Here is a 27,462-nt window from a genome sequence, read left to right on the forward strand (position 1 = left end):
AAGTAATTTCTCTTTTAAAATTGTTCATAAACCTAAACGTTCATAAATTGGGTCATTCGTAAACCGAGGATTCACTGTTCGTTTTACACAATGTCTCAACTTCATTGGAATTGGGGTTTGTATTCGAGAGAAACAGCACAATTCTTCTCGATGTCCTGGATACTGTACATAGAGTATTGACGATTGACAATTAAAAAAAATATATTTGATAACATTTCTTTCAGTCATAAGTCAAGCTCTACTGATTGTCAACGTCTGCCGACCATTTTTAAGACCAGTGGTGGGAAGTAACACCGTAGGAATAATTGATTACTGTAAATACATTTTAATTTATCTGTACTTTATTTGAGCATTTATTTTTCTATTGACATTTACTCGCTATATTTGAAAACAGATATCTGTACTTTCTACTCTTCTTCTTAATTCTTAAGTCTTGATTTGTAAAAACAAACACAGGTTATGTAACCGAATCTCCCAAACACATGTAAGAACATGTGCTATGGTTGGATGAAACCAAGGCTGAACAAATTCCAAAAGTTATGTTTGGTGGAAACACAAGACTGCTCATCACCAAGACAACACCATACCTGCAGCGAAGCACGGTGGGGACAGATCATGCTTTGGGGTCATTTTTCTTCGGCGGGAACTGGGGACTTTGACTAGTGAAAAGGATTATGAATAGTCTGAAATATCAGTCGGTGTTACAACAAAAACTTCAGGCTTCTGCTCGAAAGCAAAACAATTTCATGAAAAGCCTACTAGAGCAAGTGTAATCCATTTGTGGTTAATTGGAGAAACTTAAAATGGTGGCAAGTAAAAAGTACCAAAAGGTACGCAACACCTCGCAGATAAAAAGAGGATAAAATGTATAATAATAATACTGTAACATGATACACTCTTTTATCATACTCAAATACAGTGGCACACAAATGAGAAAGTACAACACCCTTTATCTGGATTTATGAATTTCCGAGGTGTCTTGAATGCAGCACCTGACTGCCACTCAGTCATAAATTTGTGGTGAAGTTGAACAGTTTCATTTGGAGCGTTTACCCACCAGGGGGCGCACCCCGAGAGAAGCTTCCAACCCAAGCAACTTCTCCCGCACTATGAGCTGATTTGGTCCGGGACAGACGAGGGAAGATGGCGGCCACTGACCAGTCCCGGTCCGAAGCTGCCAAACAGCGACGGCAGGATCAGCTGCAGCGATGGCTGGGCTCGGAGACGGACCAGACTGACTCGGAAGCTCGGGATACAGCGAGTAGCTCGGGGACACGGCGGCCGAGAGTCCGCTTCGCCCAGGGAGCCGTGTTTATGGCCGCCTGCTCCGCCGGGGACCGAGAGGAGGTGGCGGCGCTTCTCCGCCAGGGAGCTGACATCAACCACGCCAACGTAGACGGGCTGACAGCGCTCCACCAGGTTGGTGGAGTCACCCTCGAAACTTTTATCGGAACATTAACAAAGTGGTGAGTGAACATTAAAGCGCGCGATGAAAAGAGAGGACATGATAGAGCGGAGCTAATCGAAACATTTCCGTTAGCCGCTAGTGGACTGGAGCCCATCACTTTGTTCTCTTTCGTTTGTGTTTCAAAAAAGAAACAAACAAAAAGAAAACTTGTCATTAGCGACGCCATATATGATTTTGCTGGAAACACTTTGTCTCACGGTGACGCCTTTAATCTCACATTTATAGCAAATAAGAGTGTGGTGTGCGCTTTTTGGACACAAGGTCCTAATGGACCGTGTTGGCTGATTGGTTTCAATGGCCTTCTTCATCAGCTGACCTAAATCTCCTTTTTACGCTACTGCAATGTTACCCAAACTATACTTTACTTTAGAAAAATCTCACGGCACACCATCAAACCCAGAATGTCACAAAAAGTGAGCACACAGGTCAATTATGTACCTTACGCCCTCCAATGGGAGTGTATTTAATTGTTCTGCATGCCGCTATCCATCACTGGCATATATATAAAAGAACAAATTTTCAGACCCAGTATGTGAAATTGGATAATATCGCACTCTGGTTGGGCATCACTGCTCTATTGTCTCAATTAACACAGCTATATCTTCCAAAACAACACGTAGGCCTACATTACAATACTTTGTGTATTTCTATTCGTTCAACTGTATTTTTGCAATATGAGAATTCCTGTTCTTAAAACCAAAAAACACAAGCTGCTTTGTGTATTCTGTTCCTGAGGCACTCTGCAAATCCTCACTGTCAGACAAGCCTTCAGTGATACAGTTTCCCCTTTTCCTACCATACAACATGTCATAATCACACCGATAACCTTATTAAGTCTCCACACGAGTATGGATTTAGCTGTAAAATTGCTATTTTGCTGTCTGCACACTCTGAAAGATTGTTCCGGCCCCATATTTGCTGGCCTGCGTGCACCCGTTGATGTCATGCTTGGAGTTAAAAGCGCTGTTCCTGCCTCCTGATTGACTTGTATGGTGCAGATGCTGTGTGCCAACAATATTCTGCAAACGTGCCCTCATTTGGTTGAGTCACACGCGTCACCCAGTGTGGTCCCTTCCACTCCGCTCCATCCCTTTCTCTAAGTGTTGCTCATCAGTTGCCGAGCGACCAGAATTAAATATAGTTGTGTGCACTCCAAATTTTCCGTCCCCTCCATCCAAAGCCTTAATGTCCTCTCCGCCATTTCTCTTTCCTTTGCCACCCCCTTCTCCCCCGCTCACCAATTCTCCACAGAGGGGACTTTTGGGAGTTCAAGATGAGGAAATGGAAAACTTTTCTCCAACAGCAGGAGTTGCTGTTGTCAAAGGCGCGTTCCACAATGAGTCATTTGATGAGAAAGGGAAGGAGGCTGTGCGTTTCCCCACTCGTAACATACAAGGTTGCCATAAGTACCCTCTGTTCATTCATTCAGCCTGATTACTCGCTCTGCTGCCTCATCTGGGGGTCTTTTATTCGATACACCAAACTGGCAGGCTTGATTGGAAATATAAATAAGGACAAAGACTTGCAACAGCTTTGTGATTTAGCCCAAAAGTAAAGCCTCTTAGGTGGCTTAAGATGGCCTGATGGACTAGATTCCGTGTGGCTGCAGTGAGAAGCTGCTAAAGAGCAACAGCGAGGGTGCTCATGTTGTCTTTTAGACCAGTAATACTCAACTGGTGGGTCTGGACCCAAAAGCGGGTTGCAGAATGGTTGCAAGAAAATTACCGGAGGTCTTCGGTTTACGACAATACTGACATACGGCGTTCTGAAGCGCGCAATAAACTCAATTGAGATGTAAGAATACGTCATCATGCTCAGTTACTGCTCTAAGTGAACCCCCATTTATATGTCCCACCCACAAAAGGTGACTATTCGAGAGCGAGCGAGACCTAAATATATAATAAAGATGTTTTTCTTGTTTTACCCCTCCCACATTCATTAAATGTTTAAACTTATTAAAATAAACTTTTTAAAGGATTCCTTAGAGCCTACTCTCGCCCTCACTGCCACGTTTCTCCAAATAAGAAGCAAAGCGTGCTTGCTTCAAGCTGTTTATTTGTCACTCCCAGTTGAAATTTACTGTAAAACTGACATAAAAAAAACAAACATTGCCATATTTCTTCACCAAGTTATACTATTGATCAGTCTGTTATTTTTACAAATTGTAAACTATTGTAAAGTGTTGAAAATTGCTTGCTTTCTTTGACAATACATTATTGGCTCAGTAATGGCTGTTTTTTTTTTTTTTGGTTTCCTGAAAAGTGATTCCACATGACAGTAGTGCTATACAAACACCAAAATGTTCAATCAAACATCATTGCATCAAATGAAATTTCGCTAGCTTCAGGCTAAAATGTAATGCGAAATGGCATCTAAGGAAATTGGCATGCAGCGCCATGAAAAAGTATTGGCCCCCTTCTCAAATTGCTATATTTTTGCATAGATTCCCTACTTTGTCTAAGATCGTCAAACAAATGAAAATATCAGACAAATACAACACAAATGAACTTAAAATGCTGTTTTAAAATGGTGATCTCATTTATTAAGGGGGAAAAAAAAAAGTGAAGCGCTGTGAATACTGTCCGGAGCCACTGTAATTCATAACCTCTGCCTGAGAGCTATTATTGAGGCTGAATTTGCCTGAGTTTATTTTGTAAAGATAAAGTGATATTGTTGGGCAATATTTTAACTTTCATATGCCCATTTTAGGCTTGAGCGTGATTAGTGAAAATTAATGAATTCATGATTTAACAAGGGGGATAATTACGTTTTCCACAGGTAACTTTGAATATTTGTTTTCCTTAATAAATGAATTTACCATTTAAAAACAGCATTTTAAGTTCACTTGGTTTATTTTTGTCTATTTACAGTGGGTACGGAAAGTTTTCAGACCCCCTTAAATGTTTCCACTCTTTTGTTATATTGCAGCCATTTGCAACCAACAACTGGACTGCACAATCGTCAACGATTCCCACCCACACCCCACGCATTTGACACTACTGCACACAATACTGCAACCTGTGGTGTTCTTATCGGCGGTGTTCTTAACCTTTTGAGGCTCCACATACAGTGGGTACGGAAAGTATCCAGACCCTCTTAAATTTTTCACTCTTTATTTTGGAGCCAATTTGCTAAAATAATTTAAGTTCTTTTTTTTTTTTTACCTCAATGTACACACAGCAGCCCATATTGAGAGGGAAAAAAAATTAATTGTTGACATTTTTGCTGATTTATTAAAAAAGAAAAACAGAAATATCACACAGCCATAAGTATTCAGACCCGTTTCTGTGACACTCATATATTTAACTCTGGTGCTGTCCATTTCTTCTGATCATCCTTAAAATGGTTCTACACCTTCATTGGAGTCCAGCTGTGATTGATTATACTGATTGGACTTGATTAGGAAAGCCACACCCCTGTCTATATAAGACCTTACAGCTCACAGTGCATGTCAGAGCAAATGAGAATCATGAGGTGAAAGGAACTGCCTGAAGATCTCAGAGACTGAATTGTGGCAAGGCACAGATCTGGCCAAGGTTACAAAAAAACATTCTGCTGCACTTAAGGTTCCTAAGAGCACAGTGGCCTCCATAATCCTGAAATGGAAGACATTTGGGACGATCAGAACCCTTCCTAGAGCTGGCCGTCTAGCCAAACTGAGCAATTGGGGGAGAAGAGCCTTGATGAGAGGTAAAGACGAACCCAAAGATCACTGTGGCTGAGCTCCAGAGATGCATTTAGGAGATTGGAGAAAGTCTCGAAAGTCAACCATCTCTGCAGCCCTGCGCCAGTCGGGGCTTTATTGCAGAGTGGCCCGACGGAAGCCTCTCCTCAGTGCAAGACACATAAAAGCCCGCATGGAGTTTGCTAAAAAAAAAACAAAAAAAAAACCACCTGAAGGACTCCAAGATGGTAAGAAATAAGATTCTCTGGTCTGATGAGACCAAGACAGAAATTGTTGGCTTTAATTCTAAGTGGCATGTGTTGAGAAAACCAGGCACTGCTCATCACCTGTCCAATACAGTCCCAACAGTGAAGCATGGTGGTGGCAGCATCGTGCTGTTGGTGTCTTTTTCAGCTGCAGCGACAGGGAGACTGGTTGCAATCAAAGAAAAGATGTATGTGGCCAAGTACAGGGATATCCTGGACAAAAACTTTCTCCAGAGTGCTCAGGACCTCAGACTTGGCCGAAGGTTCACATTAAAAAAAGACAATGACCCTACGCACATAGCTAAAATACCGAAGGAGTGGCTTCAGAACTACTCCGTGACTGTTTTTGAATGACCCAGACAGATGTTCATTTGTTCTGTCTGTCACTATGCCTCACTGGCATAAATAGAGGAACAAAGATACATTATTTATTGTAAATATAATTTTTTGAGCAATTAAGTCCACAAGTATATCAGTAAATGAACAGGTCATTTAAATAGACACATTGCTCCATCTTGGGATGTGATCGGTGATTGTTTTTTTAAACTCAGTGATCGGCCCCAAAAAACCTTAGTGTAAAGCCTAATCTTTACCTTCAGTGCTGTGCATACATTCTGATTGGGTCGGAGGAACTCCAGTGTTCGTCGTCGTGCTATGGTTGAGTTGCTGGTTTTATTCCAATGTGACACAAACCGAGAGAGCCTCTTATAGTTTTCTTCAGTAACCACTGGTGTTCTTATAGGTGAAATGCTGCCATTTTAGGTACACACAAATGACAGGGCATGATATACTGTAGCTGTTCTTTTCATAGTCCAGCCATTTTCTATACCGCTTATCCTCACTCAGGTTGCGGGTGAGCTAGAGCCTATCTGTAAGGTAAATGTAGATTTTATACCTATTGTTTTTGTACATAAATGAGTCACTTTGAAAAGCTTCCCTCTATGCGGAGTTGCACTGCCACGGAGACTGTGCAGTCATGTGACTGCCTAGCTTCGTTTGATTGGTGAAATGGAGTCAAACTTTACTAGTCGTTATGTTGGATTTGACAGGTTTCTCTGACAAAACAAAAAAGATTGTAGATCGTGTATACCTTTTAGATAAAAATACAAGCAGTGAGCGGAATGGAGTAAAAGTAGCTTTTCTTCTTACCAAAAATACTCAAGTTAAAGTCAACTGTATGTTGCAAACTGCTCTGACGACTACAATTTATCCAAAAAGTTACCCAAGTAATTGCAGCACAGTAAATATAGCACGTTACCACACTCCTCTGGTCACAACTTAGCGCCAACATGATAGTGTGTTCAAAGGTGTCAACACTGCTTTGGAATAACTGCTTTTAGACACACGTTGAGCTGTTGCCTCATGCTTTGAGTGCTGACAACACATGGAGTCAACTAAAACTCAAGTTTGCCAGCCGCTTAGGCCAGACTGTATGGATTGTTGCCACTATTACATTACTCATATTTATGAAATGTTGACAAAATGTTATCTGGCAAAAAAAAAAAAAAAATAAAATCAAAATCCTTCAACAGATGTTGAGGCAGTTTATCCTAATCAGTGGAAGTGCAACTCAGTGGCTTCCTGTGTTTTTGACCCATTGGACAGGCAAAATGTACAAAACTGTTTCCAGACGATTTTGGGTTCAAGGCAAGGTATTCTTATTTGTGAAGCACGTGTCAGACACAAACCAATTTAAGGTGCTTTATAAAAGGCATCCAGAGAGAATGTCAATGCACAACAGGGCATTATAAACAAAACAACAAATTCAAGGGCTAAAGAAAACAAAAGATTGTATTACAGAACATAAAATAATGAGAGGCAGAAAATGAAATTGAGTTCAAATAAAATAGACTAGATAAGACAGGAGAATAAAAGTTACATTGGAGCGTGAGCTTAATTTTGATTTGCAGCAACAAATAGGTCTCAAGTCTCAGATGTTAGAAGAGCAATTTTTCATCACCAAATTGATTTGTCACATTATTCACCAAATAGTTGTTACAATTGATTAAATGTAACGGTATCGATATTATCTTTTTGCAGACTACAGTACACAGCAAATTAAATGCATCTAACTAGAAGTGGACAGTCAAGTGTTATTTAGAGAGGGTGCAGTAAGAACTACAAGCATAACTGCAAGATTAGGTAGACTTGCACAATCTAATGACATTGAGATTCCTCATAATTCTGCCTTTGCAAAAATAGTAATGATCGCTATTTGTATTATTGATTTTACCATATACTGAATTAAGATGAGCAGTGGCAAATGAGTACACAGTACAACCGGACAACATTGTGACCATCTGCACAATTTAATGTAATTAAATAAAAGCTGTATCAAAAATGATGCTTTTACAAGCCACTGCTACAACATTGCCCTGGCCGGATCTACATTTTTCATTTGCAAATATTAGTGACAATGAACACAAGACTTCAGTGTCATGGTATGACGTTCTCCATCCTGTTGGCCTAAGGAAAACCAGCGACATAGATTTGTCCTTTCACTCTCGCGGCATCCTGTTTTGCAATGTACTCGAGGGCTTTTAGCAGCCAATTTAGTAGGGCGTAGATGCAACAAATAGACAGAACACAGATTGTTTTTGTGCTTAAGATGATTCTTATAGAGGTCTTTATTTTTTTTTTCGTCTAACAACAAACTAAAATATTCTTGACAAAGACGCTTCTGTATCTTCCGAACAGAGCATTGTATGTTTGTTTATTGGCCTCTGGCAGGCCTGTATCGATGAGAATGCAGAGATGGTTCAGTTTCTGGTGGAGAGCGGGAGCAACGTCAACACGGGCGACAATGAGGGCTGGACCCCTCTGCACGCCGCGGCATCTTGTGGCTTCATACAGATTGCCAAGTGAGTCTTGTACCCATATTTGTTTTAGTTGCGTTAAGGTAGAGGACTTCCTTTACAGGCAATTAATTTGTTGAGCTTCACGCATTGTTGACTTGTTTGCATGTCTTTTTGAAGGTACTTTATAGAACACGGTGCCCACGTCGGCGCGGTGAACAGTGAAGGGGACCTTCCTCTGGACGTGGCCACGGAGGACCCCATGGAGAGATTGCTGAAAGCAGAAATCAAAAAGCAAGGTGATGTGCTGACATTAAACGATGTGGTTATATTATCAAGCTGGACTGATGCAGTTAGAGCAGACAATCACAAAAGTTATCGAGAATAATGCCTCGTCTTCTGTCCATGCATTGCTGCCAAATGTTTGCTGACACAGTCTTGTGAAATGTGCCAATTTGATTTTTTTGTCTCAGTGTTAGGTTGACATAATACCTTGAAAAGTATTTGAATATATAAACAAATTATGATAGTATACACTTGCATCTGAGCACCAGCAATATATTGGCTGTGTAATTTTCTTCTCAACTCCTCGTGGTCCACTTTTACGTCATGTAGCTCATATTAAAACTGCGGCAATCATGAGGTGACCTAGAACGCCTTGGAGAAGCAAAATGATGGTAAAGACCTAAATCAAAGTGTAGAAAAGCAGAACGTAAGTGGAGAAAAACTAAACTCCAAATTGACTATGACCTCTACAGACAAAGTCTTTGAAATTTTAACCAAGGGTTAGTCAGTGCTAGACAGCAACACTTTTCTGAAGTCACCAGTAAGAACTTCAACAATACTCGCTCTCTGTTTGATGTGGTTGACAAGCTTACAACCCCCACCCCACCCCCCTGTCCCCCTCCTGAAACTGATAGCTCCAGAATATCCAGAATACCTAACAATAGATAAATGCAATGAATTTGCTTCTTTAGAATCATCTTTTTGAATTTGCTTCTTTAGAATCATCTTTTATTATCATTAACATGCATGCATGCACACAAAATTTGTTCTCTGCATTTAACCCATCACAGTGAACACATACACGTTAGTGGAACACAATGGCGCAGGGGGCAGCTGACGCGCCCGGGGTTTTTAGTGAAAAAATCCATTAGGTTAAATATCAGCACAAATCAGCAAAATGATAAAATGATACTACATTTTAAGCAACCCAGGAAAAACTCAACCACCATGTCAGAATTTGATAGCTGACCAAAAAACTGTTGAGTAAACGAGCAGCTGAAACCATCAATGAGCTGTCTTGACTCAATACCATCTGACTTTTTCAAAGCTATTGCGAAGTCTGTGCTAGCCAATTTGCAGCAAATAATCAATTGCTCACTTCAGTCAGGCAAGTTTCATAAAGCTTTTAAAGTAGCAGCCATTAAGTAAGTCTTTTTTTTTTTTTTTTTTAAATTTATTTATTTATTTATTTATTTTATTTTTTTTAAGAACACTGGACGCTTACATGTTAGCAAGCTATAGACCAGGTGTGGGCAAACTACTAGGAGTACAACATCAGCTGTCACTTTCTACCAAGCCTGCTGATTATGCTAACAACAAATCAATGCAGGCTACGATGGCTGATGGCTACGGCTCAGCGGTTAAAATCAAGCTTGCAGGCCCAGCAAAACACCTTTATCTGACAAGGTACTTTTTACTGTCAATTCTTCAGCCAGGTATGTCCCGAATCTGAAATTACAGTACTCAAGGGCCGGCGGTGTTACAAAAGGCAGTACAAATAATATCAATATAAAAGCTAAACTAGTATATACAGTACAAAAAGTATTCATTGAATGTGCAAATATCAAAGGTCAGGTAACGTGTGCAACATAGTCAAGGTCAGAGAACCGAGGCAATAAGACATTTATAAATTAGATGACAAAAACCAAATCAAATGCTGCTAAAGTGGCTGGTGTGTTTGTGTGTGTGTGTGTGTGTGTGTGTGTGTGTGTGTGTGCACGCGCATCTACAAGTTTGCGGGGCATCACAGAGTTCAGGTGGGCAGAGGACAGAAGCGGTAGAGGGGGCAGAGGGGGCTAAGAGTTCAGATTCCTGACAGCCTGATGAATAAAACTGTCTTTGAGTTGGCTAGTCCTGGCCCGCCGACTCTGCAGTCTCCTGCCTGATGGCAGCAGACTGAAGAGGCTGTGTGACGGATGGGTGGCATCCCCCGCTATTCTGAGGGCTTTGTCCGTGTCTATGTGCACTGTGACTGACTGGCGACCAGTTCAGGGTGTAGTCCGCCTTTCGCCTGAAGTCAGCTGGGATAAGCTCCCGTGACCCTGAACTGGATAAGCGGTGTTGACAGTGGATGGACAGATTCCTACCCTGCATAATCCACCAGGAAGCACTGTGTATATTTGTACTGCAGCTTGACCATGTAGTAAAGCCAGTCCTTAACTTTATTCATGCGAGGGCATTTCAGCATCATCAGTTTAAGTTTCTCGAAGAAACTGATTATGATCACCAGGACTTGCTTTACCACTCAAATGGCCGCTGGTTAAGTTCAGGGAAAGTGTGAGAGCTCAGCCACAATGATCTTTGGGTTCCTCTTTACCACTCTCACCAAGGCTCTTCTCCCCCGATTGCTCAGTTTGGCCATACGGCCAGCTCTACGGAAGAGTTCTGGTCGTCCCAAACGTCTTCCATTTAAGGATTATGGAGGTCACTGTGCTCTTAGGTACCTTAAGTGCAGCAGAATGTTTTTTGTAACCTTGGCTTGCGGCTGTGTGGTGTTTTAGTTTTTTAATAAATCTGCAAAGATTTCAACAATTTTGTGTTTTTCTGTCAATATGGGGTGCTGTGTGTACATTAATGAGGGGGGGAACTTAAATGATTTTATCCAATGGCTGCAATATAACGGAGTGAAAAATTTAAGGGGGTCTGAATACTTTCCGTACTCACTATAAATAAATTTGCTTTGCTTTGCTTACGCTCGAGTTGGTACTTTGCAACCTTAAAAAGAAACTACCAAGTGGACACAGCCAGGTATGTCCCGAATCTGACACAACAATTGCCAGTTGAACTAAGCTAGTCATCACGACTTAAAAGTTCTAAAAGTCAATCAGCGCTCAGCGAGTAGCAAAAATAAAACATTTTTTAAAAAGTAGTGCGTGTGTGCAGTGGTAGTCCTAGCTTGAGGGGCACGATGTGCGAGACCGACCATGGCTCTTTAAATATTGTTTGTGGAGAGAGAGTCTTCACAATTCCCGGTAATTGTTGTATTGTTGTGGTCTATTTAAATTAATTTGAGATAAAAAAAAAAAATCTATTCATTTTCTACCGCTTATCTGAGGTCGGGTCGCGGGGACAGTAGCATTAGCAGGGACGCCCAGACTTCCCTCTCCCCAGCCACTTCATCCAGCTGTGAGCTCAGAGCTGGGAAAATATAATCTTTTATTACAAATTTTTACAATGCCATAAAGCAACAATGCTCGGGGTTAAGGGTTCTTTTACTGTACATGTTTAAAAATAAGGTTAGACAAATGTCATTTTATAGAACTGGGTTAAATCAAGTCAAGGTTCTTTATGATTACCACACGTGCAAATGTTAACTCTTAAATTTTTTTCTGCACCAGATCGAATTGAGAATCGTATCGCTCCCATACTGAATCGAATCGGATCGTTCTGCCCGTAAAGATGTCGTTTTTGAAGCGACTCGCTACCTGTGTATCTAGATATGCATCAAATCGGCCTTCTGCCAGAGATTCCCAACTCTACTTTGAACAACAAAATAAGAGGTCAATTAATACGCGTTTCGAGATATAAATATAAAATAATACACATCCACACAGAACGGCGCATCTGAACCGGAAATTAATTAGTACATCAATGTACATGTTAGTTCAGAACGCGGGCAGGTTAGAAGTATATTAATGTTGATAAATATTTGTAATATAAGATAAGATAACCTTTATTATTCCCCAATGGGGAAATTTGCATCGTTTCAGCAGCAATTGTGGGTATAGCAACTATAAATATGTCATATAAATAGCATATAAGAGATGTAATTACATTTCTCATTCTTACTTTACATGTACAAGAAGTACATTGCACAAAATAGACACCAAAACTATTGTCCATACATAAATTATCCAATTAAATCTATCAGCAATGTTATTTGTTTGTTTTCAAAATTGAGAGGTGAGTTTTAATTTTGATGTTTGAGATCTGATTAACTGCTTTAATGGACTTGCGTTTTTTGGTCCCCCCCCCCCCCCCATGGTTGAAAACAGAATTGGTAAAGGTGAATTAACCCATAGACACTGATATTTCCGATGATGGAATATTGAAATCTCAGATACTGGTACTTTGATTCAGGCTGCAACTGCGTCCGCCATCACGAGGTTCTTGTAATGACAACATTAAAATGACAATCAAAGTTGTTAATAAATCATGGCTTCAATATTTATGACTGTCGCACGCAAATGTTCTTGACAAAATTTTGAAAATATGGAAATTCAGACCAATTGTTCTGGGAGTTAATTTTTATAGGTTGGCAGCGCTGCCATAGCATCTGTCCAGCATCCACTACTACTACTGCTGCTGCTGCTGCTGCTGCCCCTTTACAGACACCAGTTTTCGTACAGCTCTTGTGTGAGACCTTATAGTAACAGCATTGGTAGCCTGAAGAGGCAACTGATGATTAAAATGTTTTCTTGGAGTAGTTACTATTGTTCTTTTTGTACTGGACTTTGAATGACTTGACCTCACCACTTTTAGCATCAGTTCTGTTTTAAGAGAGAAGTCGGTCATTGAAAGTCACTAATGATACAGGGGTTTGTCTCTATATGCCATGTGATTCACTGGCAACCACTAATGTGTAGTCTACTTTTCACCCAAAGTCAGGGATAGGCTTCATCACCCTGCAATCCCGAAGAGGATAACTGTTATTGAAAAAGGATCGATTCAGTCATTGCCTGTACTCAATTATGTGTTCATGTTCACATCACAGGAATTGATGTGGACCAGGCCCGAAAGGAGGAGGAGAGGATCATGCTTCAGGATGCCAAGGCGATGCGAGACAGTGGTGGCACTCTGACACCTCACCCAAACACGAAGGCAACAGCTTTGCATGTTGCAGCAGCCAAAGGATACATCGAAGTTTTAAAGTGAGAATCTGATTGTATGGGGCAAAACCTGTTTTCTGTCCCTCTGAGTTCTTCACTATCTGTCTTGCCCTTTGTCTCACGTGGACCAGAGTGTTGTTACAATGTGGGGTGGATGTGGATAGCCAGGATGTTGATGGTTGGTCGCCCCTGCATGCAGCAGCTCACTGGGGGCAGGAGGAGGTGTGCACGATGCTTACAGACCACATGTGCGATATGAGGGCCGTCAACAACGTGGTGAGCTGCTGACAAATAATCTTTCCTGGCCTTAAGTCGCTTGTCTTGTGAAGCCTTTGCTTAGGACCCACCCTGCACTGTGAATATCCTTGTAGGGCCAAACACCTTTCGATGTAGCAGATGAGAACCTAGTGGACACACTTGAGGAGCTGCAGAAGAAACAGAATGCTGTGAGTGTGCCCGCGCGCAGGCTACACAACTCCTATTCTGTCAGATGAACCTGATATGACTGATAATGCAAGCGGTCTGAATGTCCTCTGTGTTTATGTGTGTTTATATTTCTCTTCAGTTACGCACAGAGAAAGAGAAACAGACTCCTGTCATCGAGACAAGCCTGCAAATCTCCACAGTACCAGTACGCACACGCAGGTCAGTGCCAATTGTCCATCAGCTTGTTGCCGTGCCTTTGTGCGGGCACAAACCTAAAATCAACCAGAGTAACCGCATTCTACATGCAGGTATGCTCAGTGACCACAAGAGTAGGTCCACATGCACAGTTAATGAGATCAATACGAGCTGTATCAAAAATGCTAACTTTACTGATAATGAGTTTTGATTGACACTTAAAAGAGGTATTGAGTCAACAATATGTTGTTATATTTTGTTGCGTTATTGTGGTTGCTAGTTGGCAATGTTGTTTATCTTGCCCCTTTCATAGCTATGTACGGTAGCCAAAATATTACAAACACCTTTCACTATGATCCAGTGTAGTTCAACACCACTGCAAATTGAAACCACAATAATTAACATTGTGATAATCTCTCTGGAAAAGAGACCCCTATTTAGAAATGTAATCCATTCCATGACTTCTGTTTACAAACTGAGGTAATCTTTCTCATTGAAAAGAATGGAAAATGCAATGCTACGATAAAATTATCCTGATCGTCATGGCTGGCTGACAAGGTTGTGGGCACTGCTGCATATGAGTCAGCCAGCCACTAGGGGGCGAACGCATGGTTGAGGCGTCATTAAGGGACAGCACCGTGCCCCGCGGCCAACTTCAAAATAAATGCCTAAAATGGCATTGATGTACAATGTAGTAATATATATGAAGCTTTTATTTTGAAGTTAGCCCTCTTAGCACGTTGGATGAGTGGCTGTATGTCACGGTAAGACATTATTAACAATCGTTGTTGCGGCTGCCTTGACTTCAACTTTTCAGCTGGCCTGATGGCAATGAACAACGCCCGGGAGTAAATAGAGAGGGAAATCACAACTGTCGAGTTCTTTGCAGTTTGTGACCGTGCACGACTGACCAATCAAGCAGAACAACGGAGATGTTCCCTTCCTTGAGAATTCACCATATTGGTGGGGATTTTCAAATGTCCAGTCTGGGGGCTTTGGCCCGCAGCTCATTTTTTATTGGCCCTGCCGCATATTGTAAAAACTAAATTAAATATGACCCCACATCAGAACATAACAAAGGAGGATTAGGGGCCACATAGAAAAGAAAAACAAAAGGTTGACCTACATTGGATTGGTTTTAGCATATTTATTAAAAAAACGGGGAGGAATATTAAATTGCCACCAGCATCATTCAGTTTATTTTTGCTAAAGTTTGGACACCCTGATAAAATTTGATTTTGTGGTTGTCCATATGATTCTTGAGTATGGTTCACTTTTCAGTGGGACTTAATTGTATCCTATTTCTCATTTTATTTCAAGACAGATCAAGCAATAAAATAGCCTCACCAATACATTGGAAAATGTAAGCTCATCGTATGCAGAGATGCATTGTTGTTCAGTCAAAAATAATGGTTTGTAAACAGCCAGTTTCCCACATCACAAGACACAAGTTTTGTCTGTGTTTTATTGCTTTAAATGTTTTAAGCAATGTGATTTGTCCACACTGGGTGACGTATGTGGCACCCAATCTTCCTGTATGCATCATATCATATATATTTCATGTGAACATGTACACAAACCTGGGTCGACTGGTCCTAATGCTAACCACAGCTGTGACAGTGTTTTATCATGATTGTATTGTTTGGTTGAGTCAGCTAATATTTCTGGAACAGGTTGAACTTGCTTTGTTCTACTAGCCTTTTGAAGTCGCTGACAATACATCCTGCATAATGTTGCCGTTGTTGCCCAAATTAGACAACCCATTACACTTCAGGGAAGGTTCCTTTTTTCAGGTTTTAGCCATAACTTGATGGCTAAACTGTAGTGGTAGAAATGGTGCAACTTATAATTATAGTCGACCCACGCACATTCATGGTTCGGCAATCGCAAATTCACCTTTATGTGGATTACTTTTCAGAACATAACCCTCCTTATCAGCAGAAAACGCCACCTACTCGCAATTTTCTATGATGTAATGTTTTTGTTTTTTTTTCTTGGTAAAATAATGTTTAGAGTATGTACGTTCAGTTTGTACTTTGGGAAAACAGTTCGGAAGTTACAGTTAAGATGTCCGGTTGCGTTGTGTTTAGTCTCGTGTTTGAGGTCATGTAGTGAGTGCTGGACAACTACACGGAGCAAGCAAAGCAGACACCGGCGAGAGATTTGTGATTTGCTTTAAGCTGTTTCCTGCACTTTAAAGTAGGCCTACTGCATTTTTTATTGTACAGCAATGTTTAAAGTTGTTTGTAAGTGTATGAAATGCTATTAACGTGTTTTAGTATCATAGTTTCTGGTATATTTGTGGTCTCAATTTATTTTAATATAGGCAATTACAACTTTATCCCTTATCACAAATTATATCACTTTTAGGGGGTGTCAATTATATGCAGAAATTCGCCAATCGCAGCACGGCTTGGTCCCTATTCCTCGGGAATAGTGGAAGGCCCTAAGGGGGTACAAGGGATATGGCAGTTGCGCCGAATAGCCACTGATGGAATGAAGGCACGCAATGCTTATATAGAGGGGATGGGCCAACTCATGCTAGAAAGGCCAAGTGTGTACTCGGGCTTGGTGTTAGCCACACCCAAAAAAATACACAACTGAAATGGGGGAAAAGAGTTGAACACTATATCCCAGCTATTCAGCACTATATTGTTCTCATTCTTGCACATTTTCAGCAATTGAAACACATTTAATGTATTTAGAAAACAAACACTGGAATCACTTTCCAGTGTTGATTGGTGAGTGTAATTGTAATTGGTTGCACATGGAACTGATCAGCTGTTGTCATGCCACCTGTGTCACACTCGCTCCCTGCCCCCCGGCCTTAAGGACTTCGATCTCGCGCATGAGCAGTAAGGAAAAAATCTGCCTCCATGAGCGGGAGAAGCACCCGCCACCTGCCTTGCAGAGCAGCCCCGCGGAGGACGAGGAGGACGAAGGCCAAACCGCGCGGACCCAGTCACAAATACAGCCGAAAGCCTCCAGTAGCTCCAGCTCAGAGGAGGAGAGCGAATCAGAGAGTGACGCTGAGTCTGGTGAGAGAATCTGTCTCTGAATGAGAAGTGCTGTTATATTTTGAATGAGCTAGAAGTTGATTTGTTATATAGTATCTCACGATTTACATAATCCCTGACTTTTGCCTGGTTTCAGAGAAAGCAAAAAACCGAGAGATCATAAATAACTTGAACAACAAACGCAACACCAGCAGCCTCCTTCCTACCTCCATGCCAGCAGGCACTGCTGCAAACCAAGTCAAAAAGGTAAATGAGGTGTCATTCTTATCAGAATGTCTTGACTGCAACACAAAAATACCAATATAACAATCCTAGCTTCGACTGACCCACAGGAACCAGGAAAAACCCCAGCCACCGAGGCGCCGGGCTCGTGGAGGACATCACTGAGGAAGGCAGGCAGCTCGGTAACTCTGGCCTCATCTGAATTGACTGACTCCAGCCCAGACCAGAACAAGCCTCCGGAGTCAGGCCTGGGGATGACCCGCTCCGCTTCCAGTCCCCGTCTCAGCTCTGAGACTGACCCCAAGGTACGAAACGCAGACTCAGTCTTTGTCCATCTAAGCACAGCAGTCTTTTTTTTTTTTTTTTTGGTAGTAAATCCCGTCATCTGTTCTTCACAGGAGCCAAGACTTGCCCGAGTTCCTCCTATTCCAACAAGGAGACTCTTCAGTATTCCAGACAGTAGCCCTGACAACTCCAACAGGTCAGCTTCTGCCCTAAAGCTTTCCTGCATTTGTGACCAGCATGCTTTTCTCACCGCATTCGTTCCCTTGTTCACCTTGATTCTTATCAGTTGGCTGAGTCGTAGCTCATCCTACACCCGTCGCCTTCACAGCCAATCAGGGAATGACCTCACTAGCTCCAACCCCTGTTTGCCTCGCAGGTCGGTCATGGATGCCACACCTGTATTTGTGTGCATTGTTTGTGCTTATTTTGGCAGCGCTGTACTTTATTGCGTCTTCTGTGTCTTTCTGTTTAAAGAGGTCATCTTATGGTTTTCTTCACAGCTCCTCTTACGGAAGGAGACTGGATGAAGCCAGCATGAACTCAGGTAGCACAGGAATAAGCACATCTGGACTCAGTCGCCTTAACAGTGCTTTGGCACAGAGGTGTGTATTCGCTTTTTCTTAGGCCACAAAAACATTAAAATGCATAGAATTTTTCTATGCCTCTTTTAGTATTTTTCTTTTATAAAATGCAAACTGTTAGTTACTGAAAAAACTACTTTTTGGCCAGAATGAAGACTCTTCAAAAGTGTAGGCTGAGAAAGTAACCATTAAAGTTTGTTTTATTGTTTTTTGTTCCTTTTGGTCCTGTTCAGCTGCAGAGGAGTTTCAATATATTTGTTGGAAATGCATATCTTGTATAATGTTACAATGTGTAAACTATCTGTTTGTTTTAACTCACAAGTGTGATTATGAGGAGTAGGTTACTTCACACAGACCTTGGCCATTTGTTGTCTGTATTGAAGTTTGATCAAAAGCTTCTAAAGCAGGGCGCACACTTTTTGAGAATCAGACAAAATTTGAGCATTTGCTTCCCTTGTGATTAAAGGCCCGATTCGCAGATGTCTCTAACAGAATATCATAAGCGATTAGCCTTTGGTGTGGGGTGTGCTAGAAAATAGTCAGAGTCTGTAATCGTTAATGTAAATGTCAATATTCACGATAGCAAATTCTTTTGTGCGTGTTCAACATCAAGTTCACTGAAGCCACAGACTGATTGCTACGGACAGAACGATAGCAAGTTAGGAAGCGGCCAAAGCTTGTGCTGTTGCAAGACACAAAAAGAGGAGCCACTGGTAGTTGTGTTTGTGGAATATGTCTCCAAAGTCTTTGACCAGAATAAAAATAAGAATTTTCCACTGAGATTCACGGTAGAGGCCAGACAGGCTAACAGTTAGCCTGGCTTCTTTTATTTCTTTGATGACTACCATGTGTGGGACTCTCACATTTTAAACATGGGTTAAGATGTGAAAAGTAGCTAAAATGACCTTACGTTTAGGAGTTATAGCACCACCTGTTGCTCTATTTCGTGCTTGACAGGCTGCAAATACATTTTCATGTGTAGGACCACAGTTGATGGGGGTCTTTTGGACCCGGAAGTGTCCATCTACTTGTGGATAAAGCTGAAATATCTTCCGCCTTAGAATAATGTCGTGACCTTTTTATATGTAGACTTCCTCAGGAACAGGCTGAGAAGACTCATCAGTCAGCGTTGGACGCCAGCGCCAACCCTCAGAACACAACCGGCCCTGAATCCGAGACCAAGCAGCGGCGCAAGTGAGCCAACACAATAATCTTGTGTACAAATGTTCTTGATGCTACGTTCTAGATTAAAATGATTTTTGGCACATTTAGATCTTATCTGACACCAGTTCGGGATGAGGAAGCAGAGGCACAGAGGAAAGCTCGCTCGCGGCACGCACGGCAATCTCGTCGCTCCACTCAGGTACATCACATCTCAGAAGACCGCAGAATGCGGTGATAACATCTCCAGCCGTGGAGTCTAATGCTGCTACGTCTTGCTGTGATTTAAAGGGGGTGACGCTGACAGATCTGCAGGAAGCTGAGAAGACCATGAAGACCATGAAGCAGGACAACCAAGCAAGCGAAAAGAAGGATGAAGATGAGAAGGAGAAAGAGAGAGAAGCAAAGTCTAAGAAGGGAGAGGAAGGGGTGAGCTGCATTTCTTGTCGTAGGCCTGCGTTGAATGTTGCTTTTTGTTGTCATGTGACCTCACAAAGCCGTGGAAACTGGTGTCTACAGGAAGTGAGCTGGAGGTCTCGGATAGCCAGCCTGCAGAAGTCTGACCTGCTGGGTCTCACGCAGCCCGCCGGCACCCCACGGCCTCAGACCACCGACAGGAGAGGTAGACGTCGCCACTTGTCTTTGCTAACCACACTCCTCAACTCGCTGTTGAAGTACTTGCGACTGGCTTTGTTCCAGCGACTGAGGCCAGTGTCGGGGAGAGCGAGACTGAGCGATGGGCCCAGGAGCGCAGGGAGAGGAGACAAGCTCGGGCCAGGAGGAAGGCTCAGAGGAGCGGGGAGGTATATTTAGATCTTGATAAAATAGCAACTGAAAAGGGTTTTATTGAAAAATACTGTGCGTCATCTCAAGCTTGATGACAATGATCCCAGCGGAGAAGAAGAATTCTCGGGCAGCCGGCTAGATCCGCAGGTGCGTGTACTTTATTTGTGGTCTCAACGGACCCATAACCTAAGACACCGCTCATAACTTGTCGGCCTTGTCTCCTCTGTTTACAGTCAGACCAGCTCTTGGGTTCCAGGTATGACTCATACTTTTGACATGTTTCCTCCTCCTGTCAGTGCTACAATAGATGTCTCTAACCTGCACTCTCCTTGTAGACTCAGGTCCAGTGCACACTGTAATGAGGGCTGCGAGAGCAAGGATTTCAAAAAGGTCAGTAGACAAGTTATGTATCGCTATCTTTTTTTTTTTTTTTTTTTTTTAAATCATTATTATTATTGCACTTATACCGGTACCCTCTTTGGTCATGGACTCAGCTGTTTGAGGAGGTGACCAGAGAAAACAGCCAGCTGCAGTCTCAACTGCAGGACACGCAGAGGATTGTCAGTCAGACACGGCTGGATCTAGAAAAGGCCACACAGGTACCAATGCACAAAACACACACCACACTAAAGGAGGTTCAAATATTAGCATCCTGTCAGGAGGCAATTCCGCATATGTTCCTAGCTGTTTGTCACAATGCTGGGTGGCTACATACAAGCATTACTAGCATGACACATTTCAATAAAATGCTATAGTTTTTGTAAGCGTTTCATCTTTTGGGCATTTTCCCACCAAGTTTATTATTGTAGACTATGACTTATGGCACATGCAGTGGCAGTTGGAGACCAGTTTTACTGCGGGGACTGGGCTGGCCACAGGGGTTTTGTCAGACGGGCACAGTTTTTAACACGCTCACACATACGGCACCCTCCCACCCACGCACGCTTATCACGCATGAGCGTGCCCACACACTTAAAAACAGTATATTGTCTAAATTGCTTCACTGTATTTATTTATTCATGGAATTTATTAATTGTATCAATTAATAGTCATTTTATTGTATTGAGTACATTCTTTCATTGTATTCTGTATACTTTAATTCTCTATTCTATTCAAACCTGACTAGGGACTATTTCAACTCGGCATATGATACTCCCTGTATTGTAACTGTATGAAGGCGGGGAGCACAGGGTGGTCCAGACACAGTTTTAATGGGGGCAATGACACCCACCCCCCCACCAGAACCGTCACTGGGAACGTACCACTAAGAACAACGCTCAGTTCTACAGTGGAGCCCTGGTTCACAAACTTCATTCCATTTGCATAGTTTTTTTGTTTTTTTTTCCTTTTAAGTACAGTTTAGAAATGAATGAAAAATAAACACAATTGTCCAGTATTGCATTTTAGATTTTTATAGTTGTGGATAATTACTGGCACAAATAATTTGAAGTCTTTCGTTGTTAAAACTATTACTCCTGTAGCCGCAACAGCTGCTTTTATTTCCTTTGTTCCGATGAATGGAACAGGTGATAGATTTCGCCAAAGCAAACTGCAGAAACACAAACATCATTGTGCTGTTATATTTCCTTCTTTTTTTTCCAACAGTAACATGATTGGGATTCTAATGGCACTATCACTTGCTGTTTTCAGTTTCTCTCTCTTGGGAGCCATACTAAGGGCTAATTTACAGCAAAAAACAAGAGATATACCTGTAATACATGGCGAGAACGATGCAGTTACGCTGTGAGAGAAAGCACAAGTGAGCGTTGCCCATGGATGCCAAGACTGTTTGCGAACTAAAGCAAAGTTCCCAAGCCACATTTGTTTTAAAATCTTTTTTTATTTATTTTTATTCCCCCCGCCCCGTGAAGAGGGTCCTTCTTGAACCGAGGTTCCACTGCAGTTAGAAAATGCCATCTTGTGTATTAATTATGTATCACTGAGTCTGACTCTGATCTCACTTATATCATTGTTTATGCTCTGACTTCGTTGTGTTCCAGAGACAAGAGCGCTTCACTGACTGTTCAGCCCTGCTGGACCTCGAGAGAAAGGTAAAGCATCTTCACTGATGTTCTTACCTGTTGTGTTGTTTCTCTGGCTTCTTCCGCCTCACTACTGCCACCTCCCTGCTCTCACTCTTGACACGCCATTCCCCCCCCCAAACCACTTTGCCTCACTCCCTTTCACTCAACTTCTACGGCCCCTCGTCTATACCACTCCTCCTTCCGTGTTCCCCTGACACTATAGGACCGCAGGATGCTGGAGCGGCGAATGGCAGAGCTGGAGGAGGAGCTGAAGGTGAGCACTCGTGTGCGCTTTGCATGCTGCCACTTGGTTAGCTTTGCTTTAGTGTGTGCCGTTCAGCAGCATTGTTGGGCATGACTTTCGGCCAATGAATTTCATATACTTTTATAGTACGGATTGCTTTCTTAAAGTTGTACTTTGAACGTGCCTAAACAACTACACATCTGCAACCATCCCATAATATGAGATACAACACAAGGGCTGAATGAAAAATTATTTCTTCACAGATGTAATAATCAGTAATCCCCCACTATGTTGCACAAATTGCAGTCTTCCTATATCACAAAGGCATCTTTTTTATAACAAAAATATGTTTAAATGTTTAGTTTGTTTAAAATGTGTTTGAAAATAAGTAATCTCTGTCAATAACCTATGCTAACAAAGTGTTAAAATCATAATTACAGTAAAATATATTCAGATACAAAAGACTTCTGAGCCATAAATACAAAATAATCCAATGAACAATGGGGGGGTTTTTTTTTTTTTTTTTGTACCTCCCTGGGATCCAAAAGTGCTAGTCAAAAAAATGTACAAATTTAAAGGCAAAGAACATTTATCAGAAAGCTATTTCCAACCAAATATCGTGCGTGTTTATGATCAATGAAATTGCTTAGAGTTTTATTTTGCCTACACGATTAAAGCATTCAATCACACAATGTTGGGAAAAAGCTGTTTTAATAAATGCGCTGTTCACAAAACGTTAAGGATATTCTGTTTCGGGTGAAATTTCAGTGCAGTGTAACCTTTTACAGGTGAACTTAATTTGACCTCTAACCTTTACAATGTATATATCCACCTGTTAAATGGTTCAGTACTTTTTGCACAACTTGCTGCTTTCTAACAAGCAGCTGAACGGCAAAATTCATAAGTGTTTGATCAAGACTGGACAAATAGATTTCCAGGTTCAATTAGAATGCGTATTTAGAACCTCTTATGCTGTTTACATTTTGACATCATTAGACCAAGATGACATCCAACTACTGATGAGCAGTACCTCGCCATTGCAAGGTTGCATTTCAAACAGGATGCTCTCAGAGGGAAGTGGTCACCGAGCTTAGTGTCATGGGTGTCAACAGCCGATTTCGCCAGAAAGAATGGAAGAGTCACAGAAAGGAAGAGAAATGGACATCCTGTTGTGAATTTTGCCTTTCAGCTCCTTGTTAGAGAACAGCAACTTGCGTAAAAAGAATTGATACATTGAACAGAGCGCATTGAAAGTATTAAGGTTAAGCTTATACAGGTACATTTCAATAAATTAGAATATGGTAGAAAAGTTGATTTATTTCAGTCATTTCATTAAACACTATTCAGATGCCAAATTCCTTCCTAATTTCTGCATTCAAAATCATTTTGATTTCTTGTTTGTTACACCATCTCTAGAAACCTGAATATTAGGTATTGTGGGTTTTAATTTGCTGTAAGATATAATCGTCAAAACTATACATAATAAAACAAATCATGCACTACATATATGTAGTGCATCTCTAATGAATTTCACTATTTGAATTGAATTACTTAACTAAATTTAGATTTTGAGACAAATTTATTAAGATATACAGTGCGGTAAAATTTAAATGTATAGATCAGGCAAATTTAACAGAAGTAAACTAAAAATGCTGTTTCTAAATTGTGATATCATTCATTAAGGGAAAAAAAACTATTCAGTTACCTGGCCTAGTGTGGAAAAAAAAGTAATTATCCCTTTGTTAAATCATGAATAATCGCAATTTTTGGTTAATGTTCACTGATCGCACCCAAGCCTGATTACCTCCAGACCTGGTCAATCAAGAAATAACTTAAACAGAATCTGTCCCGACAAAATCAAGTCAGACAAAAGGTCTGCAACAAAATGACAATCCAAAGAAATTCCAGAACGGTTGAGGTCTGGAAAGGGTAAAAAGGATTCCAGCGAATCATAAAGAGAGCCATTATCCTCACATGGAGAAACATGGAACAGTGGTGAAGCTTCCCAGGACTGGCCGGCCTACACATATTATCCCAAGAGAACAGTAATGACTCGTCCAGGAGGCCACAAAGTAATTCAGACAACTTCTAAAGAACGCCAGCCTCAGTTAAGGTCAGTGTTCATGACAACAATAAGGAAGAGACTGGGCAAAGATCTCATCATTTTCCAAGTTCCAAGGTGAAGACCACTGCTGAACAAAAAGACTAACCTGCTTTTGCAAAAAAAAAAAAAAAAAAAAACATCTGGATGATTCCCAGGACTTTCGGGGGAATAATATATGGACTGACGAGATGAAAGTTGACCTTTGTGGAAGATGTGTGTCTCGTTAGATCTGACGTAAATGTAGCACAGCATTACAGAAGAAGATCATCATCCCAACAGTCAAACATGGTGGTGGAAGTGTGATGGTCTTGGGCTGCTTTTTCCTTTAGGACCTGGACAATTTGCTGTGATTGATGGAACCATGAATTCTGCTCTTTACCAGAAAATCCTGAAGGAGACTGTTCAGCCATCAGTTTGTGACCTCAAGCTGAAGCACACTTGGGTTCTGCAGCAGGATAACGTTCCAAAACACACCAGCAAGTCAAATTCCGAATGGCTTTTAAAAAAAATAAAAATAAAATAAAAATGAAGGTTTTGTAGTGGCCAAGTCAAAGTCCAGCCTTTAATCCGATTGAAAATCAGTGGAATAACCTTAAAAAGGCCGTTAATGCTCGAAAAGCCTCCATTTTTGCTGAATTCAAACAATTCTGCAAGGAAGAGTGGGCCAAAATATCTCCACAGAGATGGCAAAGAATCATTGCCAGTTATAGAAAACGCTTGATTTCAGTTGTTGCTGCTGAGGATGGCCCAACCGCTTATTAGGTTTAGGGGGCCCAGGCCATTACGTTTTCGCACAGGGCCAGGTAACTGAATATTTCCCCCCCCCCCCAAAGTAAATCAACTCACCATTTATAAACCGCATTTTAGGTTCACTTGGGTTATATTTGTCTATTTACATTTGTTTGTTGATCTTAAAGTGGGGAAACTATGCAAAAATATAAGAATTTGAGAAGGGGGCCAATACTTCTTTCACGGCACTGTATCTATAATGTTTTTTTGTCCATCGTGAGATTTTACCCAAACGCGAAATAACCTTAACTTTTTGTGAGTAGGGTTCGGGTACTTTGATAGTAATGAATGTGACTTTTTATCTCCAGGTTCTGGTTGACCTGAGAGCAGACAACCAGCGGCTTAAAGATGAGAATGGAGCACTGATCCGTGTCATCAGCAAACTCTCCAAATAGACAGAGATGGGGCGGGACGCAGAAAGCAGGGACCCTCCTTCTTCTCTGCCTCCTCCTTCCATCCATCCCTCCACACACATTCCTCTCCAAGCCAAAGAGCAAGAGGAGGGGGCAGCCGAACGTTGACTAGGCTTGTGATGCCTTTCAAACAGCTGCAGTGGCTTTTGTGTGCCTTGTCTGTTTGTCACAGGAAGCGTTTTGGTGTGACTGACTGGTCCCACAGAAGCCAAAATGTCCACTTTGTACCACGATTGTTCATTGGACTGGCTGTGCACCCCCCTATGTGTGCATCCTATACATCTTTTGATGCACATCCCCTGAGAGCACAAGGCCAAACGGTCTGAAATCTCCCACTTGGTATTTAATTTTTGTGAACACATTTGCGTCACACATTCACAAGTTTGTCTGACTGGCCGTCCTGTTCTCGTGATATCGAACAGGAAAGATTTCGTCGAAGATTCAGCCAAAAGCTGTTTTCTCATCACATGGAAGTGTTTGAACCCACCTACCTCTCCACCTATGCACCCTCCCTTACCCCCATATAGGTTTTTATTTTTTGTGACCACACACACACACACACACACACTCACTCACTCACTCACTCACTCACTCCATGCTCTTAAATGAAAAGACCGCAAAGCCAGGTCACGGCACTTTACTCTCCGCAAAGCAATAAAAGACGCGCAAAACAAAATGGCTGTTCAGTCGAAGCCTATTAAGCTATGAATGTTTTTTTATCATTGATTAAAAATGTCATAGTTTTTAGTTGTAAATTCCTCTCTCCCAAGAGAGCATGGTTATGTATAGTATATGTGTATAAATATTAGTCTAATAATACCCTTTTTGAAGTAAAATGCCATTTAGCCTTCCTTCACATGTTGGTTTTCTAATATATTAAAATGTCTGCACCTCAAATGGAGTGTAGTGCCTTGTTTGAAATGTTCATAAAAAGGACTCAAGCATCAACATGGAGTTCTTTCTCCATTCCCTAACATGGTGTCATCATGTTGCTCCCTTGTAATTTGTGGTCTCCTAGTTTACGGCTGTCTTGTGTTTGCACGCTCTTTGTGCATTGTTCTTTTTTTAGAGGACTGGCATACCGTCACATCGGAGCCAACATTCGAAAAGAAAAGAAAACATGCATTTATAGTGTTTGGTGACAAAGAAGTGTTATCTGCAGATGATAGACAACGTGAGGAGGCTTGGTGTCTTCTAAGCTTTAGTGCCTGCAAATCCATCAGTTTGGATCTCATTTGAGAGCAGAGCAACGGACAACTGTCCTGCAGACTAGACAAGCTGAGCTCCTAATAAGGAAGGCGCTCTCTCTAAATATCCCTAAGGTCTGAGAAAGGCAGGGAAGTGGGGAGGAAGAGGGAAGCGGATGGATCACGGCCTTATATGGGCAAAGTGTTGCTTTTCCCAGGGTTTGTGCCTCTGACCCCCCCCCCCCCCACCCCCTCCATTTTGCTGCCAGATGCTACACAAACGGCTCCCGAGCGCCACCAAGGGGTGCAGCAATTGTAAAGCATCGGGATAACTGGGCCTCTTGCCTCCCAGGGACAGCAAATATGTCGGTAGTGCGAGTTCTAAGGTGGTAAAATAGTATTTTATTCTCGACCTATGGCTCGAGGAAGTTCAGGACACGTCTGTATGTCTAGAATTAAAGAAAAGGTTCTTATGCAGAAACGAGTCATATTTTGTTAAGCTTTGCATTTCATCTCTCGAAGCTTCACGGTCACAGACGAGGTGGAATTCTGCACACTGCTTCCAGTGCACTTCACAGTCTCCAGGTTGAAAAGTTTAGCAGCGATCATTGTTTTGACCAACTTGAAGTGGATTGTCGGGTAAATGGTTAAAAGCAGCTCATGACCAATTGCCACCTATGTTTGGTACACAAAAGCCTCATCCATATTAAAATGACTGATA

General features: G+C 41.7%; 1 protein-coding gene across 3 annotated transcripts; it reads left to right on the top strand.

The window, feature by feature from the left end:
- The first annotated feature begins 1,060 nt into the window (after nt 1–1,060).
- zmp:0000001167 (protein phosphatase 1 regulatory subunit 12A) lies at nt 1,061–26,451 on the top strand. Of its 3 annotated transcripts, none has more exons than XM_061675998.1 (25): nt 1,061–1,419; nt 8,129–8,259; nt 8,374–8,492; nt 13,193–13,349; nt 13,439–13,583; nt 13,679–13,753; nt 13,873–13,952; nt 16,761–16,966; nt 17,082–17,191; nt 17,278–17,472; nt 17,566–17,648; nt 17,739–17,828; nt 17,953–18,054; nt 19,123–19,227; nt 19,306–19,396; nt 19,486–19,623; nt 19,714–19,816; nt 19,894–19,997; nt 20,068–20,127; nt 20,214–20,236; nt 20,316–20,370; nt 20,475–20,579; nt 21,981–22,031; nt 22,228–22,278; nt 25,450–26,451. In XM_061675998.1, exons 1-25 carry the CDS (start codon nt 1,144–1,146, stop codon nt 25,534–25,536), a joined length of 2,742 nt encoding a protein of 913 aa, XP_061531982.1. In that variant the 5' UTR covers nt 1,061–1,143; the 3' UTR covers nt 25,537–26,451. The 3 variants fall into 3 exon arrangements, with proteins under 3 accessions (XP_061531982.1, XP_061531983.1, XP_061531984.1); XM_061675999.1 differs by having other exon boundaries at nt 16,785–16,966; XM_061676000.1 differs by lacking the exon at nt 22,228–22,278.
- The last annotated feature ends 1,011 nt before the right edge of the window (nt 26,452–27,462 follow it).

Source organism: Phycodurus eques, chromosome 5 (assembly GCF_024500275.1).
Source record: "Phycodurus eques isolate BA_2022a chromosome 5, UOR_Pequ_1.1, whole genome shotgun sequence".
Lineage (NCBI taxonomy): Eukaryota > Metazoa > Chordata > Actinopteri > Syngnathiformes > Syngnathidae > Phycodurus > Phycodurus eques.